Source organism: Diabrotica virgifera, chromosome 1, assembly GCF_917563875.1.
Source record: "Diabrotica virgifera virgifera chromosome 1, PGI_DIABVI_V3a".
Taxonomy (NCBI): Eukaryota; Metazoa; Arthropoda; class Insecta; order Coleoptera; family Chrysomelidae; genus Diabrotica; species Diabrotica virgifera.
In genome coordinates, this window is record NC_065443.1 from 202960185 (window position 1) to 202981417 (window position 21233).

At 33.1% G+C, this 21233-nt stretch overlaps 1 protein-coding gene across 2 annotated transcripts in view; it reads right to left on the minus strand.

Moving 5' to 3' along the window:
• LOC114331928 (nonsense-mediated mRNA decay factor SMG5) overlaps positions 1 to 21233 on the minus strand; it is a 122294-nt gene that overhangs the window by 14024 nt on the left and 87037 nt on the right. For both annotated transcript variants that reach the window (XM_050646335.1, XM_028281620.2), the window contains exon 4: positions 18900 to 19141. In XM_050646335.1, coding sequence (XP_050502292.1) covers positions 18900 to 19141 — 242 coding nt within the window. The remainder of the gene's footprint in view (positions 1 to 18899; positions 19142 to 21233) is intronic.

Below are 21233 nucleotides of genomic sequence, written 5' to 3' on the forward strand. Positions count from 1 at the left end.
CGCAGAACATATAAAATTGGAACAGGCGAGATGAAAACAAAGGATTTGTGATTTACTTTCTAAATGGGAAATAAGCCACAATTTAACTAAAAAAATGATTTTATAAGGAAATAGCTTCAGAACAACATAAAGGATTTATGGGCATGGGAATACATGGTGAATAGATAATAAACAGAAATCGAATTAAAATGGTTTGGTGTTGCTACTATAGTTGATTTTTTACATGCTACACAAATGATCTGTTAATGGGTAACTCTTAAACACTACAAAATAAATCTACAGGAAAAGGCAGAGAAACAAAAGGCATTATTATAGATGTCGTGTACAAAATGAAACAAAATAAAAAATAAATTTGGACAGAAAATAGAGCGGAAATGAAATGCATCACAAACTGTTAATGGCAGAGATGCCATGGTGCGGTGCGGCTAGAACATATTATATAACACAGCAATATACGAATAAGAAAAACTAAAAGATGAGCAAAAGTAAAGGAGAGACCAAGAAGAAACAGGAAAAATTGAAGCAGTAATAATGAAAAAGGCAAATAGATATGTGGCAATTATTATCAGTAAAAAAAAATAAACAAAAAGATAGAATGGTGTTACACAGAAAAAAAATATAATAGTACACAAGAAGAGCAAGACAAAAGGAATACCAAAAACACAGAAAGTAAAATAAGAGAAGGAAAAAACCCGAGTTGGAAGAAGTTCACTAAACCAAAATTATAGAGACGACAGTTCCGAAAAAAGTAAAAAGTCTAAGAGAACAAAAAACAAAAGAACTCAAAGTAGTAATAGTAGTACAGGTATAACAGTAAAAACTAGAGTTATTAATCCCACTACAAAATCACTACGTTCATAACATAGTTAATTAAAATCTCATTTTTTTTATCTAAATTTAAGAATAGGAGAATACATTGAGGTTGCCAATAAAAAAATTCCTTAAAAAAATTCGTTCATGAGTTAGATTTCTTATATCAAATTAAAGATAATTTTTTAAATACGATGATATGAACTTGGTTCTTAGTTGTAAGTTCAGCTGAGAATTGCTCAGAATAGATTTAAGTTTCATAAATGCCCCTCTTGCAATTTCTATATGAGTTTTAATTTCCTCGTCAGAATTTAGTGTCTCGTTTATCCAACATCCTAGGTATTTAAAATGGTTAACTTCTGTTATCGCTTCATTGCTGACAATTAGTTGCATATGGCCGACGTCTTGTTCACCAACCACAAGTGTACTATGCTAAAGAGAATATACTATGCAAAAGATAATACGATATTGGAAAAAAGAAAAATCAGTTTAAAAACAAAATTGCATATACGGTACCAACATTCCTATATGCAAACGAGACATGAATTATAAATAAAAGCACAAATGCAGCAACTAAGAAAAACAACAGGGAAGACGAATCTCGATAGACAAGGAAATGAAAAATATCAGAAACGAGTTAAAGCAGGAACGAATAGAGAAAATAACTTGAATGGGGATTAGATTATTAAAGAAAGTGATAGATGCCAAGAAAACAGTGAAAAGGAAAGAGTAGGTCTAGAAAGTAGTGGATGAAACAAATCCAGGTAATCGGGAGTAAGGAAGTGAAAATATTGCAACAGATGAAGGAGAGGGCAGTTACCCGGAAGGAGTGAAAGAAATGGGTAAAAGATGCACAGATGCCGCAATACCCGATGCTCTTATATAATAAACAAAATATTCAATTTTGCAAAAAAAATAACTTATTTTGGTCACATTTGACACACATTTTTGGCTGCTTGTATTATGATAAACAAAATATTCAGATTTTGCAACAAAATAACAGTCAACTTGTTGTGGCCACATTCGACACAGATTTTCTTACAATAATTTTCTTTTTCAAGTAAACACAATTATCTTTTTGGATTAATCAATATTAATTTTTTTGAACCAGAAATTATGAAAATTTTGAAAAACTCAATAATATGAGAATATTACATATTACTAAAGCCCGGATTATAAGCATGACAGAAAGGTCAAAATAAGCACTTAGATAAGCAAAAAATGACGCAAAAATAAGCTAAGTTTTTATGAAATAAGCAAGGTTCAAGAAATAAAAACCGGTAAGTAAACATGTATATGATATAAATATGAATAAAGGACATTAACATTAAATACATTTATTTTTAATTATCGTATTATTAACAATAAATAAAAAAAACATAAAATCCTTTAAAAAAGGTATATTTGTTAACATCCCTATAATACAGGGCTACATCACAGAACAGAACTAGTTTTCAACCAGTTGACCGATCATCATCAGTGTTTACATGAATCGTAATATGCTAACCACCACAGTAAAAAATATTTGGGTAAAAACCCTTTACAATTAATCCGTCATAGGAACATAGAAATAAAATGTGAACTTAAACATGGATTTTTAAAATATCCAATGTTTCATGCTCTAGGTACCATTGAGCTCGAATCTGACTTGTTCACATCATGACTGTATGGTAGCAAGTGAGTCAACAGTTCTGTTCTGTGATGTAGCCCTGTATAGGGATTTTAACAAATATACCTTTTATACAGGATTTTATGGTTTTTTGTAATAAATGGTATACAACCAACTACAGGAAAATTTTTTCCTCGTGGATTTTAATAAATAAAAAATTACAAAAGTGTTAAACTATAATATAATAAAAAAATCAAATAATGATTAACATATTAATATATTTTTTATTCATGGCCATTAGCATAAAAACAATTAACAATATGTTTTTCAAAATTTTCTCGTAAAAAGCTGTCTTCTATCTGTAGGCATATTATTTATACGTAGAAAAAGTTCTTTCAACATCTGCAGATGTGATTGGTGCGTAGGTATTTAAATTTAGACAAATGTACTGATACTACCGAAAAGTATTTTACAACAATATAATAAATTTTGACTTTCTGCAGACAAATATTAGTTTATTACATGGACAGGTATAACGATGGGTTTTCCCGTTTATCTCCTAAGCCTAAGGGATTAAAATTCTTATGGTTTATTGAATTATTAGAGTTTTATAGCTCTGTATACTTATAGAATTTTGCTTAAGACAGGAAGTAATACATGAAATTTAACTATATCATAAGAAGCAAAATAAACAAAGATAAGCAACATATCTTTAAAATAAGCATGTTTACTAAAAATCCTAATAATAAGCAAAAAAGCAAAAAAAAATCAAAATGCTTATAATCCGGACTTTACATATTACATTCGTGTCTCATACTATTAAGCGTTATTTTCAATTGGTTTATTTCTAAAACTACAGCTCACGAAATTGATTGGTTTTCACTCAATGAAAAAGAAAACTTCTATTTTTACTTAAGACGCCCAGAAAAAGAGCAAGATTAGCGGCAAAATCGGATGTGGCGTAATTGCTAGCGCGTACCACCGCGAGAATTGCCAGCAACCTCATTTGCATCTATATGGGTTCAAGCGAGAATTTCCTCTGGCGAAACACAGGTGGAAATATTTCACGAGCTTATCACAATGATGTTCATTAGAATAATTCGCATTGCCGTGAATTGAGACGGTATTCATATTTTTTATTTTTTCTGACTGAAAAATAATTGGAGGAATAATTGGGTGAGACTGCGGGAATTGGGACGTAAACGTTAACAGAAATCATCCAGTTTATTGTTTTATTTGAACTGGTAAAATATACTGTTTATACACCATAAAGTGTATATTTTTTCAATTGTCTGACAATATGCTCGCAGTTGTCCACAATATTTAAACTTTCTAGATATTATCTATAGATCAGTAATTGATCTATAAATTAATGAAAAAATTATTCGGTTAATTCCTCATGAAATTTATCAAATGAAAGGTTTTTTCTACTTCTTGAAAAAAGTTGATTTGTCGATATGTATTGTCATAGATAAAAAAAGGCAGAGTTTTAAAGTTTTTAAAATATTTAATTTTTGTATTCAACATGTAAAATAGGTACCGATTGAAATTACTCAGTAATTTATTAAGTTTCTCTTTTAACAATGGTAAAATAATTCTATGAATTTTGGACAAATCTTTATAATCTTATCAGTGCGGCTAAATTTAATAGAAAGTGCTTCTAAGAACAATTCGCGGGTGAATGAGATTATACGAAAGACGTTGTTGTTATCGTAGTTACCAGAACTATTTGGAAAACGTCGGGATTTTCGATTTCCTAGAAAATATTTAAAGTAATGACGATTGGAAATTTGGATACGGTGAAATATGAAGAAGAGGGATATTTGTTTTGACCAATAGAACTGAAGGGATGTCATTGATGGAAGGGGAAGTAGAGCCAATACAGTTTTGGCAAAGAGAGAAAAAGGCAGGGTATTCCAGATAGTTGAAAGGAGCAGTTTGTGTTGTTAAAAAAAGTGTCGCTCTTCGTTAATCAAAGCCTTATAGGCCCCGTAAATAACAAGTACCAAGTAAATGTTTTTAAAGTTAAAATTAAATTAAGTGATAAATGGTAACAGTTGTACCCAGGTAGTAAGATTACTATATTTTTCTCATATAAATATTCTCCGTTGCGAGGATTTCGGTTTTCTTTGGTTCATCGACGTCTACATAAAGACTCCAGTGGAATTTGACATAAACTTTTACATAAACAATTTCGTGATTTTTTAAATTAATTTTTGTTTACCAGCTAGAATTCATTATTGTACCTATACTGGGTAAATTTCCATTTAGATTAATTGGCAGTATCTTTCATATCCTTTTACAATTATTTACATAATCGTTTCAGATTGTTTGTTTTATAATTTATTCTATTATTAAAATTTGTGTTTAATTCTTTGGTAGAAACAATTTGTTTTAAATACGGTTATATTTTACTTTTGACTTTTATTTTTCTATGAGTTTCATCTGAGTATTCGTTTGCATTTCTGTGATTGGATGACGTAAAACCCTGAGATAATTTATTAATTTGAGCTAGCCCAATAAAAGTTTTGTTACATTAATAATTGAAAATAAATTAAGTATAATTTTTAAATATTACATAAAGAAAATAAGTAGAATCAAAACAGTATATAACATCAAAATAGATACAGGCAAAGAAGACACTATTGTATCTCCTGAAAAATTTGTGCTACATCTAACTCAAGGTTTAGTAAATGAAGGATGAACACTAGTTATTGATAATTGGTACACAAGTTTGTCTCTGGTCAAAAAATGTTATACACCAATATAACCCAAAGAAGTTGTAAACGTGGCGAGATTTGTTCCATGTAAAATGAATACAGCATTACAATTTTTAATGGGAAAAACAAGAGGAACATTCATAAGGCTGATTTATCTTACAACGGGACTGGGACGGCACGGGGCGTAGAACAATAAACGGCGCACGTTCCCGTTTTACGACAAAAAAGCCAATGCTTTTCATATCAGACGATTCTTCAACGTGTACCGTAACTCAGCCGTGTCGTCCACCTCGCCGTGTTAAAATAAATCAGCCTTTATACTTTCTACAAAACGTGGAAACGAAATGATGGAGGTGCCTTGCAGTTAAGAGGATGGGTACGTATTTTCGGCTGCAATGCTATTCAAATGGGGATTCATTTTTTTCGAATCCTGAGAAAACTAATAAGTATTTTTGAAGAATTTAAACGCAGAATGAAAGTCTACGTTATTAGTGAGGGCGGAAAGTCCCTGAGAACTTCTATAATGTTTATTTTAATAAGTTACAGAAGTGAAAACTAAGAGAAAATTTAGTGTGATTTTTAATTTCAAATATCTCATTCAAAATAAACTTTTTATTTATTCTAAGGGACTTTCGGCCCTCGGTAATAATTTAGTCTTCCATTCTGCGTTTAAATTTTGTAAAAGTATTTATTAGTTTTTTCAGGATTCGAAAAAATGGACACCATGTCCGTGGTAATATTTTCCAAATCTATCTTTGTCTTACAACGCACTCAGTCGAATAGAATATTGTCAGCAATATGTCAGTCAGACAGTGACAATCAGTGACAATTTTAAATACATGGCATCGGGAATATTTTGAGTTGTTGATTAAATAATATTGATATATAGTATATTTGATAAATAATTGATTTAAGACGTGAACTTAATAAAAAGTTATTTATTGTGTATTATTTGTTTATCCAAGCAGAGAATACAACAGGATAATATATTCTGTGATCCAAGTATTTTGTTGTTAAAGATGTTCAAAACTGTAAGCGTTCCATAGTACCAATATATTATTAAAAAATCACTTTAACACTTTTCCTCTTTTCTCGATTGAGTATTAGTTTTTGTTGTACATATAAATTATTACAATCACTGAATACATAGTTAGTGAAAAAACTATAACATTTATTAACTGAATTAATAATTTGCAATTATACAAATAACAGTTATCCAAGAACATTCAAAAGCCATCTCTTTAAGTTAATGATGACATTTACAAGTAGAATGACATTCTAGTAATGTTTACATATCCATACCAGTCTGAATTTTACTACACGTAATTTGCCGTGTAAAGACAGAAAAAGTAGGGATAGCCATAAAATATTTGCGAATTATGTACCCATGGCCTTAACCAACAAAACTGACACCTAAAATTGTACTGGACTAAAGTAAAGGTAATGTACCCGAAGATTTTGTCAGACCAATTTGGGGCCTATTCAAATCCACTAAAGAACAGTATAAAGTGTTTCTGAATAATGGGATTTGACCTTATCCTAACTACACGTTTAGTAAAAGCCTACATTTTGTATAAACTGGTAACAGAAAACACGATATCCATAACATCAAAAAAGATGTGGTCAATCAAGCACCTATCAAGAGCAGAGAAAACTAAAAACTATGAAAGTTTCTTCCAGAAACTTCTTTTTTGTGGCATGTCTAATTTAAATATGGAATTTCTAGGGATAAAAGGCAGATTTTGAGCATATAGTTTAATCAAATCTTGCCCAAGTATACTTTCGCTAACTTAGCATCCTCAGGGGCATCTGAAATAAGCCAAAAGAACTCCATTGTAACAAAAGAAATAAGTGGAAAAACTTTGACAAGAAATCAAAGTTGATGTTATACAAAAAATTACAATAACGTAGACTTACTTCGTCAAAACAGGAAGATATCCCAGCAAAATGTAGATAACATTTGTATGGCAAGAACGTAATTCAAAGAATTTTGCAACTAATAAATAACATTAAACACACACTGGACGAAGGACAAACAGATCAAAAATTAATTAAAATTTACCGGATACTACATCTTGGCAAGAGAAATGTAAGAACAATGAATGACAGTTCCTTATTTTGGCAGTAGTGTTCAAGTAAGTGATAAGTGACAAATGACAACTGACGTGACTTTGACAAATATTGTGTACAGTCACTGCATAGTGAACTGTATATTACAAGAATTTAATGCAAATTGAACACCGAATCCAAGTACAACGAAACAGTAGCACAATGCAAGCCAGAGAATGAAATTAGGAGTGATTAACAAATATAAATTTGATGATGGTTAAATTGTGTAATCCAGTTCACAAATTCAAACTTCTCAAAAAAAATAAAATTTAGTTGTTAATTGGCGACAAATGTAGTGGACAATGAATGGATGTGAGAACTGGATAGAATACATGATATATGATCGGTTTTATACTTTAAAAGATTCATATTATGACATAATATGACTTACATTGTAAGTAGCAAATGTATTATATAAAGAAGAAGGAAATTAACCTATGGATTTGAATTGAATAATACTTAAAAATTAGAAATTACTGAAATATGAAATATTATTGTACCACTGTTTAGTCAAACCTATGGATTTGAATTGAATAATACTTAAAAATTAGAAATTACTGAAATATGAAATATTATTGTACCACTGTTTAGTCAAACCTGAATTCAATGGACAAAACAAATCAAAGTGTCAGGCCAATGTAACAAGAAAGAAGAACTTCTGTTGAAGTGAAAGTAAAAAGAATGATATACTCCAACAGAAGTAAGAAAAAAGAAAGAAACTCATGTGTAACTAAATGGGAACAGAAATGAAAGGGGGCTTCTAAATTGGAGAGGCTGGATTAACAAAATACTACGTTGATGTTAGTATTATGTGGGAAATGATAATACTAAGAAAAAGCTGAAGTAATAATGTAGGGGTAAAATGATACGATGTAGAAATAGATGGACTGATTATAGTAGTATAGATAGACAGAGGCAAACTAAATGAAGTGGGGCTAGCTAGAGATGCAAGAGAACGACTACTTGACACTCAAGGATGGATACGTCTCATTTGCATGCCTGTCGAAGACGGTAGCTCAAAGTAGATAATGATGATGATTAGAAAAGGTAAATACTAGAATAATAATAATGTACTGAAAATGAATAAAGGAAAATCATTGCTAAAGAAGAACAATTTAAATAACACTAAAAAATCATGGGCGCCAAGAAAATGATCTTCGATCACTCTCCCAGGTATCTTACACTGCTGTCTTAGAACCATAAAGGGTTGGCTCCACGTTGGGTACGCCAATGTAACAAGAGTAACAATGTAATTTAAATATTATGTTTATATGGAATTGAGCCACAATTATTAGTGTAATCAAAAGTCTTCTTCTCTTGGCATCATAAACCTGGATGGGTCTTTGCCTGTCTGGCTATGTCTTTCCATTCGGATGTCTCTTGTGCCCTTCTTCTCCATTGTCTTATGTTCATGGTTTTCAGGTCATCTTCCACGTCATCCAACCATCTCGTTCTGGACCTTCCTTTTTTTCGCCTTCCATTGTAATAATTTCTTCGTTGTTTATTCATCGTCTTGTCTCTGCACATGTCCCAGCCATGACAGTCTTTGACCGTTCACAAATCGTACAATATCGTAACCTTCATTCAATTCATTAATCTCGTTTTTTTCCTGATTCTCCATCTGCCGTCTTCCTCTTTTACCGGGCTATATACTTTTCTCAGTATTTTTCTCTCGAATGTTCAGAGTTGGGCTTCATCCCTTTTCGTCATTACCCAGGTTTCATAACCATAGGTTACTTCAGGTCTAATCAATGTTCTAATCAATAATTTTTGTTCTTTTGTCTAATAACTACGATTACTATTCCAATTGGGAAATAAGCCACATAAATGCCACAAAGAAATAGCTTCAGAACACTAATAACTTCGTTGTCATCAATCTTTTATTAGCATAGTATGTACGATTCCCCCTGGAAATATGTGCATTAATTTCGCTACTTATTTTACGCTACTAAGGAATTCTTCTGATTGTGTAATGAAAATTACATTTTTAATTAACTAATAATAATTGGCGTTTTGATTTCCACTCCTGAAATCGTTCTCAATTATACCCATGATTGTGGCTTAATCCCATATAAACATAATACTTAAAATAAAAACTATCACTCAGACAACATGTCAGCAATCCACGTTATTAAAGTGAAGACAGGGGGAAATAAGCATAGCAAAAAAAATGTACAGGAACTGATACAACAAAAATTCTGAAACAAACGGGCGAAAATATGCCATGAACAAAAACAGAAAAGTCGACACATAGTGTGAACAATTTACAAATGAGCCACATTTCTGCAATGGCTGCTGATTTTCACGCATCATTTTTTATGTACTTATACTAGTAAAGGGCTAGGAGAGAACGGGATATTTTCCCATGTAAAATCCCATAAGAAATCGCTAAGGTCCATTCTGCTCATTTTTGTCTCATTTTCCGCAAAGCTGACTACAGGCTGCCTCGACCTGACTCGACGCTGACTACAGGCTGACTCGACGCCGACTCGACTCAGCGTCGAGTCAGCCTGTAGTCAGCTTTGCGCAAAATGAGACAAAAATGAGCAGAATGGACCTTAGCGATTTCTTATGGGATTTTACATGGGAAAATATCCCGTTCTCTCCTAGCTCTGTTACTTATACTTCTTATAAAACAGTTCCTTACTTACTTATTTTAATTTTTGGTTTTTATCATCTCCTATAAAATAACGGCGACAAGTTCCAATTTTCCACTATTAAATAAACTACTCATAGAGTATATGCTATCTAGGCAGGGTTAAAAAAAACATGTTTTTTTAATTGTATACAAAACACATATTTTTTTGTTTTAAACGTTTTTTTGTTGTTGTTTTAAACATGTTTTATTTTGTTTTTAAATTTCATGTTTTAAACAAATAAAACATGTTTAAAACACATATTTTTTTTATTTTTAACATTTTTTGTTTTAAACATGCGTTTTTTATTTTAAATTGTATGTTTTGAACAAATAAAACTTAGAAAAAAACATTGTTTAAATCATATTTTCTTAAACATAATATTAATAATTTTGATTTTAACTTTTCTTTAACATAATAGATAAGAAAACTAATTGCAATTAGGAGCTATCGCTTGGGGGAACCCCAGACCTACTATTTATAAATTCGCATTGCAAGTTAGCTATTATTACGTCTACTGTAAGTTATTTTGTGGTGTTTAGTATTTTTTTGAAACATACAAAAGGCGAATTTTTATACATGATACGAAGGAGCGTATGGAAATGGCTTTGATCCCAGCTCATTTTTTGGCAAATTTACATGATAAGCGCTTTAGTGGAAATAAACTTACCATCCATCCATTATATATTATCATCCAGGAGCATTGTCAATTATTATTAATTACCAGGCAAAGTGTGTACCCTTTAAACCATATACGTTATCTAATCATTTAATTGAGAATGTAATATGTACCAGAGACTTGGTGGCGTTCTATGAAAAATATAAATAATACAGTACATAAATAAAATAAATGTCAAGGCTGCTAAGTTGGTTTCAATTTTAAAAGAGCTTAATTGCATCAGTGATGACGTGACTGATCAGACATCAGATTGATAATACATTTTAGATTACAAGATTACTGTGAGACTGAAACAGTTTTGAGAAATTTATTAACTCTTGTATGCAAAATGTTTTAAGTTTTCCAATTTTTGTTAAGTTCCGGTTATTAATAAATAAATAATATGTATGTTGAAAAGTTTTTATAATGTACATATTTGAGAATTTTTTTCCTATTTATTTATTATTTTAATCAAAACAATGAAAAAAAAAACGCTTGTTTAATTTAAGTGTTTTAAACAAAAAGTGTTTTAAACATATACACATGTTTAAAACAGTTGTTTAAAGCGAAACAACCCTGCATCTAGGTCACGTTAACCCTTCGTTATGACATATTGTTCATACAGATGGACCAGCAGCATAAACAGCATTTAAAAAGATTTGGCCCCATGGGACCGACTCAGGCCAAAAATGCAATACTACTGTTGGTCCCGTAGGAGTAACGTATCTAACTTGTATCTGTTGATACAAGGTACACTTCTGACCGTTTAAGTTTTAAGCTATTAGACCTGGATCCCGCGTACCAAAAAAAGTTGATTAATAACAAGCTGAAAATTTGGTAATAGCTTAACGATGTCTAGTCGGACAAACTTTGATGTATGGGAACACTGTAGCAGGGGAAGTTTTAATGGGGAACTTGCACATTTTTTTTTATTAGATAATAATGTTCAGTTTTGTTTAAAAATGAGATTTCCAAAATTTCACGCTTCAAAAACTCGTAATAACTTAGAAATACATATTTAAAGTCTTCAGCGGTATAAAATAGTTCAAACGGCACGTGACGTCACATAGTTTTGCATTAGTTTTTATTATGGTTATATTTCGCTGTGTCTAGGTACACGCTAACGTGCACGCAAATAAAAAAGTTAGGTAGACGCGAATTAAACTTCATCAAGCCAGTGACGTCATTATTTAGCTTGCGCAGTTACTATACAGTATGTCCCTGTAAGTTGTATCCATATGGAAAACTTTTTTATTATTAATTTTACGAAAAAAAGTAATTCTTTATAAAAAGCTCTGCATGGTCCAAAACCTAAGATTTAACCATCAAATATCAATTTTTTTAAATATTATACGAGGTATGTCAAAAAGTTTGAATTTCACTCAAGAGTTAAAGTAGCTTTATTTTTCACAATATTGAAAATTGCTATTATGAAAAGTTGTTTGGAATTAAAAACTGTATTCTAGTATGCAATTACATCCTTCTAATTGAAAATTTTTTGAAAGATGGATAACTAACATTATTTTCAGTTATTTTAATTCAGATAACTCTTTTATTATTATTTTACGAAAAAAAGGGATTCTTAATAAAAAGTTCTGCATGGTCTAAAACCTAAAATACAACCAACTTTTGTCAAATTTTATCAGTTTTATACGAGGTATGTCAAAAAATATGAATTTCGCTCGAGAGTAAAATACGTTTATTTTTTACAACATCGAAAATTGTTATTATGAAAAGTTATTTAGAATTAAAAACTATGTTTCAGTATGTAATTACATCCTTCTAATTGAAATATTCTGAACTATAAAGGTACTTTACTTTTGATCTAAATTTATCTTTTTTGACATACCTCGTATAAAATTGATAAAATTTAATATAAGATGGTTGTATTTTAAGTTTTAGACTATCCAGAACTTTTTATTAAGAATCACTTTTTTTCGTAAAATTAATAATAAAAGAGTTATCAGAATTGAAATAACTGAAAAAATAATGATAGGTAGTTATCCATAATTTCTCAAAAATTTTTTTTTCAATTAGAAGGATGTAATTGCATATTAGAATATAGTTTTTAATTCCAAACAACTTTTCATAATAGCAATTTCCAATATTACGAAAAATAAAGCTACTTTACTCTTGAGTGAAATTCAAACTTTTGGACATACCTCGTATAATATTCAAAAAATTTGATATTTAATGATTAAATCTTAGGTTTTAGACCATGCAGCGCTTTTTATAAAGAATAACTTTTTTTCGTAAAATTAATAATAAAAAAGTTTTCCATATGGATACAACTTACAGGGACATACTGTATATTTTGGTACATGCTATTTCGATATGTTTAGTGTTTGTTTGATGGAAACATATTTGTTAAGGGACGGGAAGCAGAACTATTCAGATGTTTCAAACTTAATTGTAATAAATCAATGTGTATATATAAAAGTATATATTTAGGTTAGCAAAATAATTATATGTATTTAGTTGACATGACATGTAGGTACAAAATATTGTTAAAATAATTTTTACACATAAGTGAATTATTATAATCAACTATTCTAAATGCAAAATAAGCCACAATTTAACTAAAAAAAATATTTTATTAACGTTTAGACGTCCAAATCGGATGTCATTGTCAAAATACAAAAATTAGTCAGATTAAATAAATTATTGGAAAAAATTTTTTACTAAGCAACAACATTTTTGTTTAATTTAATAATATTTTGTATTTTGACAACGACATCCGGTTTAGAAGTCGAAACGTTAATAAAATCAATTTTTTAGTTAAATTGTGGCTTAGTTCCCATTTAGAATAGATGATTACAAAAATGCCACAAGGATAATAGCTTTAAAACAAGTTAATTATTATTGTGAAAGCTTTAGGTCTTCCTTTTATTTTAATCTTTTACGGTAATACTATTTCATTTATAACTAAAAAAAATATATATTAATTTATTCTTATCTTTTGCGTACTGTTTTAAAATGTTCTTAAGCTCATTAAAAGAACTAAATAATTGTCCGCACTCCGTAGTTAATTTAAAAACAAACACTAAACAAATAAAAAATAAGAAATCACTAACATTTGCGTACACGTTAGCGTATACCTAGACACAACCTTATATTTAGGTATATTCTTCTTCTCATTCTTTAGTTTATTGGCCTCCACCTACTTGGGTATTTGGCAAGCTCATCGTCGTGGAATAAGTCAAAAATATTTATATTCTAATGACATTTATCTTATGTCATTGTAATAATATATACCAGTTTGTTAAAATTGTAGTTTTATACTGTTTTTGAAGGAAAGGAACGAAGGTTTACTATTGAAAATAAAACCATTTTGTAAAAGTACAAATTTTCTATGAATAGGTCAAACGATCAAAAACACTTGTAACGTCACATAAATGTATTTTCTACTGACGTTTATAACGTCTAATTTAAAATTCTGTTTACTTTATTGGAAAAATGTAAATGTAAAACCAAGTGACGTCACGATGCGTTTTGGACAGGCCCGGACTGGGCCGCCGGCCCACCGGCCCGCGGGCCGGTGCGCCTTTTGCCTTCGTTAGTATCTATCCATTAAAAAAATTAAACGCTGAACATTTTTTTTAACCTTTACATAAAGATTAGGTGGCTACCATTCCCCTAAAAACTGTTTTTACTTAATGAAGAAACAGAAACTGCTAGAGAAACTTAAATAATGAAGCCAGTGGGTACAACAAAGTATAACTTGTACCAGGTATCAGATAATCAAATAGCACATATACGACGTGCGGCGCACTCGAAGACCATTTTTACGATTCGGGCGCCTTTCGTAGGTATCAATATCCGCTGTTTCTATTATAATACATAGCTTAGGTTCGACGCGCGGCGCCCTCGAAAACAATTTTTACGATTCGGGCGCCTATCGTAGAAATCAATAATTTCCGCTGTTTTTGTTATAATAAATAGCTTATATACGACTCACGGCGCCCTTGAAGACCATTTTTATATTCCTTTGCATTTTGTAGGTATCAATATCCGCTGTCGCTGTCTCTATTATAATAAATAGCTTAGATACGACGTGCGGCGCCCTCGAAGACCGTTTTTAGATTCTGGCGCCTTTTGTAGGTATCAATATTCGCTGTTTATATTATAATAAATAGCTTAGATACGACGCGCGGCGCCCTCGAAGATCATTTTTAGATTCTGGCTCCTTTTGTAAGAATCAATATCCGCTGTTTCTAGTATAATAGGTAAATAGCTTAGATACGACGCGCGGCGCCCTCTAAGATAATTTTTACGATTCGGGCGCCTTTCGAAGGTTTAAATTCTAGCTGTGTCTCTATTATAATACATAGCTTAGATTCGACGCGCGGCGCCCTCGAAGATAATTTTTACGATTCGGGCGCCTTTCGTAGGTATCAATTTCCGCTGTCTCTATTATAAAAATGGTCTTCGAGGGAGCTGCGCGTCACATCTAAGCCATTTACTTATCTGGTACTTGATACAAACAGTGTTACATCCCACAATTGGCCTATAATAGACAGGTGTAGTTTTCTGCGTTCCATAACTACATTATACATATAGGATTGTTGCGCCCCAGAATCCTAAAAAATGACGCCATTGGGTACAACAAAATACAACTTGTCAACATGTATCAGGTATTAGATTGTTACGCCCCAGAATCCTAAATAATGAAGCCATTGGGTACAACAAAATACAGTTTGTCAACTTATATCAGGTATTAGATACCTAATCAAATAGCTTAAATGCGACGCGCGGCGCCCTCGAAGACCAATTTTACGATCCAGGCGCCTTTCGTAGGTATCAATATCTGCTCTTTCTATTATAATATAAGATTGTTACATCTCACAATTGGCTTAAAATATATGAGTGCAGTCTTCTGCGCTCCATAACTACATTATACAGATAGGATTGTAGCGCCCTAGATTCCTACATAATGAAGCCCGTGGGTGTAGTAGAAACGCAACTTTGTCCGAATGCGCAAAAAGTGGCCATTTTACTGTTTAGTATAAATGGTTAAGAAATTCGATATACCCCCTTTAAAAATAAGAGCTTGCCGATATTGTAACATCCCATTAATCATTTACATCCCATCTATAGGTACTCCGGGCACTGAAGTGAGGCAAAATGAGACTCTCATGCCTGATGCCCTCCCTTGCCACATGTGTAGCAGGAGTCCGCTCTGTTTTCTCCCTTGCAGTCGGTTTTACCATGACCGAACTGTAGGCATCTGAAGCATCACTGGACATGCAGTCTCTCTTTCGTATTTTGCACGAGTTATAGCCAATATGTTCTTTTTCCAGTGCTTTCTTGGCTGCGATGCGCGTCAGTCTGACTGTGACGTTTGTGTTGCCTTCTCTATTTTCCCTTATAGAGACGAGTTTGATGTGTTAGATTTTCTACTGCCGGTATACCTCCGAACCTCTCAGGATTTCTTCCTTTTTGACATCACTGTCTATATTAAATATGTCCACCTGGTCCTGATAGCCCCGGACGTTCTCTAATACGTTTTCCTCCATGCGAGCCACGCTTATCTTCTTCAGGTGCTCGGGCTGTTCTTTCCGTCCCACTTCGAGGTTTAGGTCCCTGTACCTAATCTTCTTAGCGCTTTTGACACCAATTTGACACTTCCTGGTGTCTGCACTGCCTTTATTTAGCTTTAGCAACTCGGCGTAGGAGTTTCCACCTCCCTTCACTATCATCTTCTGCGTCACCACGTTCATACTCCTCCAGCGCGAGGTAGAGGTCCATACCCATAAAGGTGACTTAGGGGAGCTTCCTGAGGTTCCTACCTCTGTAGCCCCTCCTATACTCTTAGGGACGCCTCTCTGGTCGCCAGTGTCTCCATGTCTTCCCTCAATAATTTAGAAATAATTGCCAGTAGTCTCTTGCACCCTTCCATTTCCGTCACCCCTTTCTCTACAGGGATCATGAAAATAGTCTGACGATTTCCCGGTTCTCTTTTTCCTGACTCTACCTTGTAATTGTAATCATAGAATTAAACTGGAGGTATCTCTCTTGGTCTGTATGTACCTACTGCACATACTACCAGTTTTTCCTGATCAGGTCGTGGGACCTTTCCTAGACCCCCTCACATAGAAGTCCATGTTCCAAGACTATTACAAAGTCGCCTGGAGGTTTATTTCCTCTTCTCGGTTTGACGACCGTAAAGTAAAGGGATCTTCTTCCCATTCGAATTTATAATGTTAATTTTTTCAAAGCCTCTTTCCCTTGGGTTCAGCACCGTTGCGATCATTTGTATTTTTCTTTTAATAAGTTATTCGGGAAAGAACTCCTTGTGTGTCTGGGAAAGTCCATTTGTGTGTATACGCTTGCCGCCTCTTAGTCGTTCCTTCCTCACCGCTTTTCTCCACTATTCTATTTCGGTTCTCAATGCTGCCGAGGGCGACTTCTCTGAAAGTGTCCTCCGTGTCTTCGGTGGAGAGTGGTCTTCGTTAGTTTAAGGACAGCGAGAGACGGTTCCCCAATAGGAAGACGATCAGAGGGAAGACCAAGAAAACGATGGAACGACAACTTACTAGAGGCACATTGAAAAAACAGACAGTCATGTCTATACAAAAAGAAGAAGATGTATTTGGTGACTCTTTTAAAGTTTTTTACCTCATTCTTGATTTCGACTTTCGTGTTCTTATGGTCGGACATTAGTTTCACTAAATTATTTGTAACTCTGGTAAGGTTATTCATTGCTCTTTCCATGGCCGTTATGTCGAAGCTCTACTCCTTCTCTCTAGATCTTTTCTCCCCAAGTGAGGAGCTCCTTTGCAAGGTTGCCTCCGTTGGAAGATCCGTTTTGTTCAGGACCCTACCCCTGACCGGAATTCTTCCAACAGATCCCCTTTTTCCGAAGTCTCCTTCCTCTTTTCTTCTTCGCTGAGTACTTTCCCTTTGTTCCCTTCACTACTGATGAATACCATATTATCATCTCATTCATAGCTTGTTCCAGCTTGCATCACCACCGGCGACTCGCTCCATTGTCCCTTCGTTTTGTTTTATTTTTTCCTGCGTGATTAAATACTTATCCATATAGTTCTCTCATGAGTAGGGGCGAATTATGCTGTCCGGCGAGGTAGTGCGCCCTTACCCACGCTAAGGCTTGAATTTTAAAGGGTTTCGTCAGTTCTGCGAGGGCTTCGTTTGCGGCCGTCTGATCTAGGTCATTCACCACTCAGGCACGGATCGCCTGACACCGTGTGGTTGCGGATATTTTATCTAGATTTACTCTTCTATTATATGGAGTGTTAGAGCGCTCTAAAAATTTGAAAAAATTCAAAAAGTGGCTTATATGGAACACCAATCATGATTTTTGTTAAATGTTTTTGAACCAGTAGATTCCTCTGTAGAAGCAGTTACAAAATTACTCAAACTTTTCAAAAATTTGTTTTAAGTCTCCAGAGAGCACCAAAAAATGTAATGGAGTAAAAGGGATACTGGGAAACTGAAGCTATATTTTTATGGCATCTTAATATAATTTACCATTTCCAATAAAAATAGTAAATTACTTTATGGATTTAAATTAAAATAAACTTAAAAAAGCACAAGTAATATTTATTTACTTTACATGCGTTAGGATTTGAAAAAAGTTTCATGTAAAGAAGGTGGGGAGGGGGGTCTGGCGCCTTTGTTTAGAGATTAGGTTGGCGCCTTTTTTAGGATTTGGGTTGGCGCCTTTTTTATGAGCCAGTCCGGCCCTGGTTTTGGACCACCTGTTTGAATTTTTAATCGTCTTTAGGGGCCAAACGAAAGACAAACAAAAGTTTTTTATCTTTGATACATGTTTTAAATTATGTTCTGTTGTGATTTATAACATTTTTTTTCGAATTTAAAAATTTATGCAAGTTCCCTATTGTGGAACAGGTTAAAAATTTGTAACGTCAGACTTCGAAAACGTTCCATGTATTTGCCGGACAGAACTTCCAATTGATTTGTTACCATTTCATTAAACTCTATGCAAAAATCAGTCTGGTGTTTATCACCAATTGGGCACTTTAATGAGTGGAACATGAAGAACATTCTGTCTGATTTTTGCATGAGAGTTTAATGAAAGGGTAACGAATTAATTGGGTGTTCTGTCCGACAAAATACATGGGACGTTTTCGTAATCTGACGTTCCAAATTTTCAAACTGTTCCACAATTAAAACTTCCCTTGTTCCAGTGTTCCCGTACATCAAAGTTTGTCCGACTAGAAACCGTTAAGATATTAACAAATTTTCAGCTTGTTATTAATCAACTTTTTTTTGGTACGCGGGATCCAGGCCTATATACCAATGAGTATTTTATCTCCGTGGTGTACAAATTAATTTACATTTGAACATTAAACATTTTATGTACCATTACTTACCAATTCTTCCATTAGAGTGGTAGACTTCTTTGCGTCATCCACGTTTGTCTCCTTTAGGTTACAAACGAAGATATTGCCGTCTTCTTCATAAATAATTCCAGTCTCAGATACAGTGGTTAGAAATTTTCCAAACGATAACAGTTTCACTACCCTAATAACAGCCTCTTCCTTCAGACTTAAGCCTTTTTTCTCTACGAGAGTCCAGTCTAATGTTTCCTGAGAACCTTTCAGTATTTCCATACCTACAAACAATTAAAAAATATACTTAGAAGAATGTATATACAGTGTCTCTCAAAAGTAACGCATACAATTAATTATTTTGTTCCTGATATGAGTGTGAAAAAACTCAAAAACAGGTCCATTTTTATTTTCAAATTGTAGTTTTTTCTTGTTATACATCTAATAATTTGTCAAAGTCATCTTATATTTGTCAAAGTTATGACGGCATCGGCTTTTTTTTTAATAGAACACTCTATACTCTATATTTAATAGACAAGAAACTATAGTCCTTTCAGAGACAAATCCAACGGTATAGATATCCTTCTATATTGCTTTATGAAACATTCCAGGACATGTTTTACAACACAAGAAAAATTTAGGAGGAAAGTGGCAAAAAATCAACGAAAAATGTTATAGGAAAGACAGTTTATTAAATCAAATGTTCAAAGGGCACCATTAACTATCTGACAATATTGTCATATGACCAATTCGATATTAGAACCTTTTAGTAATATTCGTAATGATATTACAAGTGATATTTAAAATTGCTTCCCAAATGGTTGTTTCACCAGTTCAATATTGTCTGGCCTATTTACATATACTTTGCTTTTTAAATAACCCACAACTAAAACTCTAAAGGGGTCAATTTCGGAGAACGAGGTGTTCATTCAATAAATCCTCTTTCACCTATACATCGATTTGGAATTATTTCGTGATAATTCTGTACATCATTCGTACAATAGAGGTGGGGTACCGTTTTCATTAGGAAGCATGACTGCTAAGGCTAGGATATGGTCAAAACGTAAAAAGTCTAAGTAAATATTTGCACATTCAAATTGCCATCGAAAAAATATGGGCCCACTAGACTAACCGATGTTCAATAATCCCAGCCCAAACATTAACTTTCTGTGGTACTTGAGTATAAACTTCTTGAAACCAATGTGGATTACTAACGATTCTGTTTGAACCAAAAACAGGATACAGTTTTTTTATGATGGAATCTCTTTCAAGCAAATTTGCAATCTTCGACAAAACATCATTCGAGATTGTCAATATGTAGTGTATGAGTTTGGCTGTTTCGTTAAGTGCCTGCATGTTGTCTTTTCTTAAACGCCCACTTTATTACTCACGAAGTCAATCGAAGTTCAGCGAGTACGAGAGTGTAGACAGGGTGTTCATGGGACTTTGCTGCGCTTCGGTCTACTTCCATTCTGTGGCGGTTTTTGACACCAAGTCAAAGAAACCGAAGTCCTTATCGCCCGCCGTGAATGTGTTCCTCGCAAAGTAGAACGAGTGTCTAGTGACGGGTACTTCGGACTTCGGTGACCTTTCCCGAAGTAACTTCGCGAGAGTGTGGTGCTCGCTTTAGGCGAAAAGAAAAATAACAGGTGCGGGGTCAAGTGTTGTAAAAGGTTGGACTCTGTGTAACGGTGCGTCCCGTTACTTAAGTTTTTAAAATTCTCTAAATATTTTTTTAAATTATTTTCCCTTAATCTCTTTTAAATTCTCTAATTTTCTCGTAACCAACTATTTACGTGACGTCAAACTTCGGTGTACAGAACGTACTATACGCCACCTAGTGGTGAATATGACTTCGTGTTCTGAGAGAATTTGACGTTTACCTTGGCGGAGAAGCGCATTTCGCTCGTCACTTGCCTGTGAGCCGGAATAGTGTAGTACCAGTACCCCAAATGGCGGAGAATATCTCCAGAAATTAATTAAGTTTTGTCTACAGTTCCCAGTTTGTCTTTAAAATAATATTATAGTACCCAGCAGTTTCTTGAACCAGGGAAAATGGCAGTCCACTAGGAGTTGGATTCTCATTCTTGGATTCAAATCAATTTCTATTTGGATTTTATATAGATTAATCGATGTTTATAAGATTCCGTCCCGGAAAATTCTATATTCTTTTTCTAATATTTTTTTAACATAACCAAACATATGAATTTCTAAATTAATGTTGGAAATAATCCAATTTGCACATCCAATATCTATAAGTAATATTCATTCCGAGAAAATCCTAACCTTATTTTTTTTGTCATACAAAAGGCAAAATTTCTTTTGAATTATTCCAACATTATTAATAATAATTGTCCTATAATATATTGTTCTAAA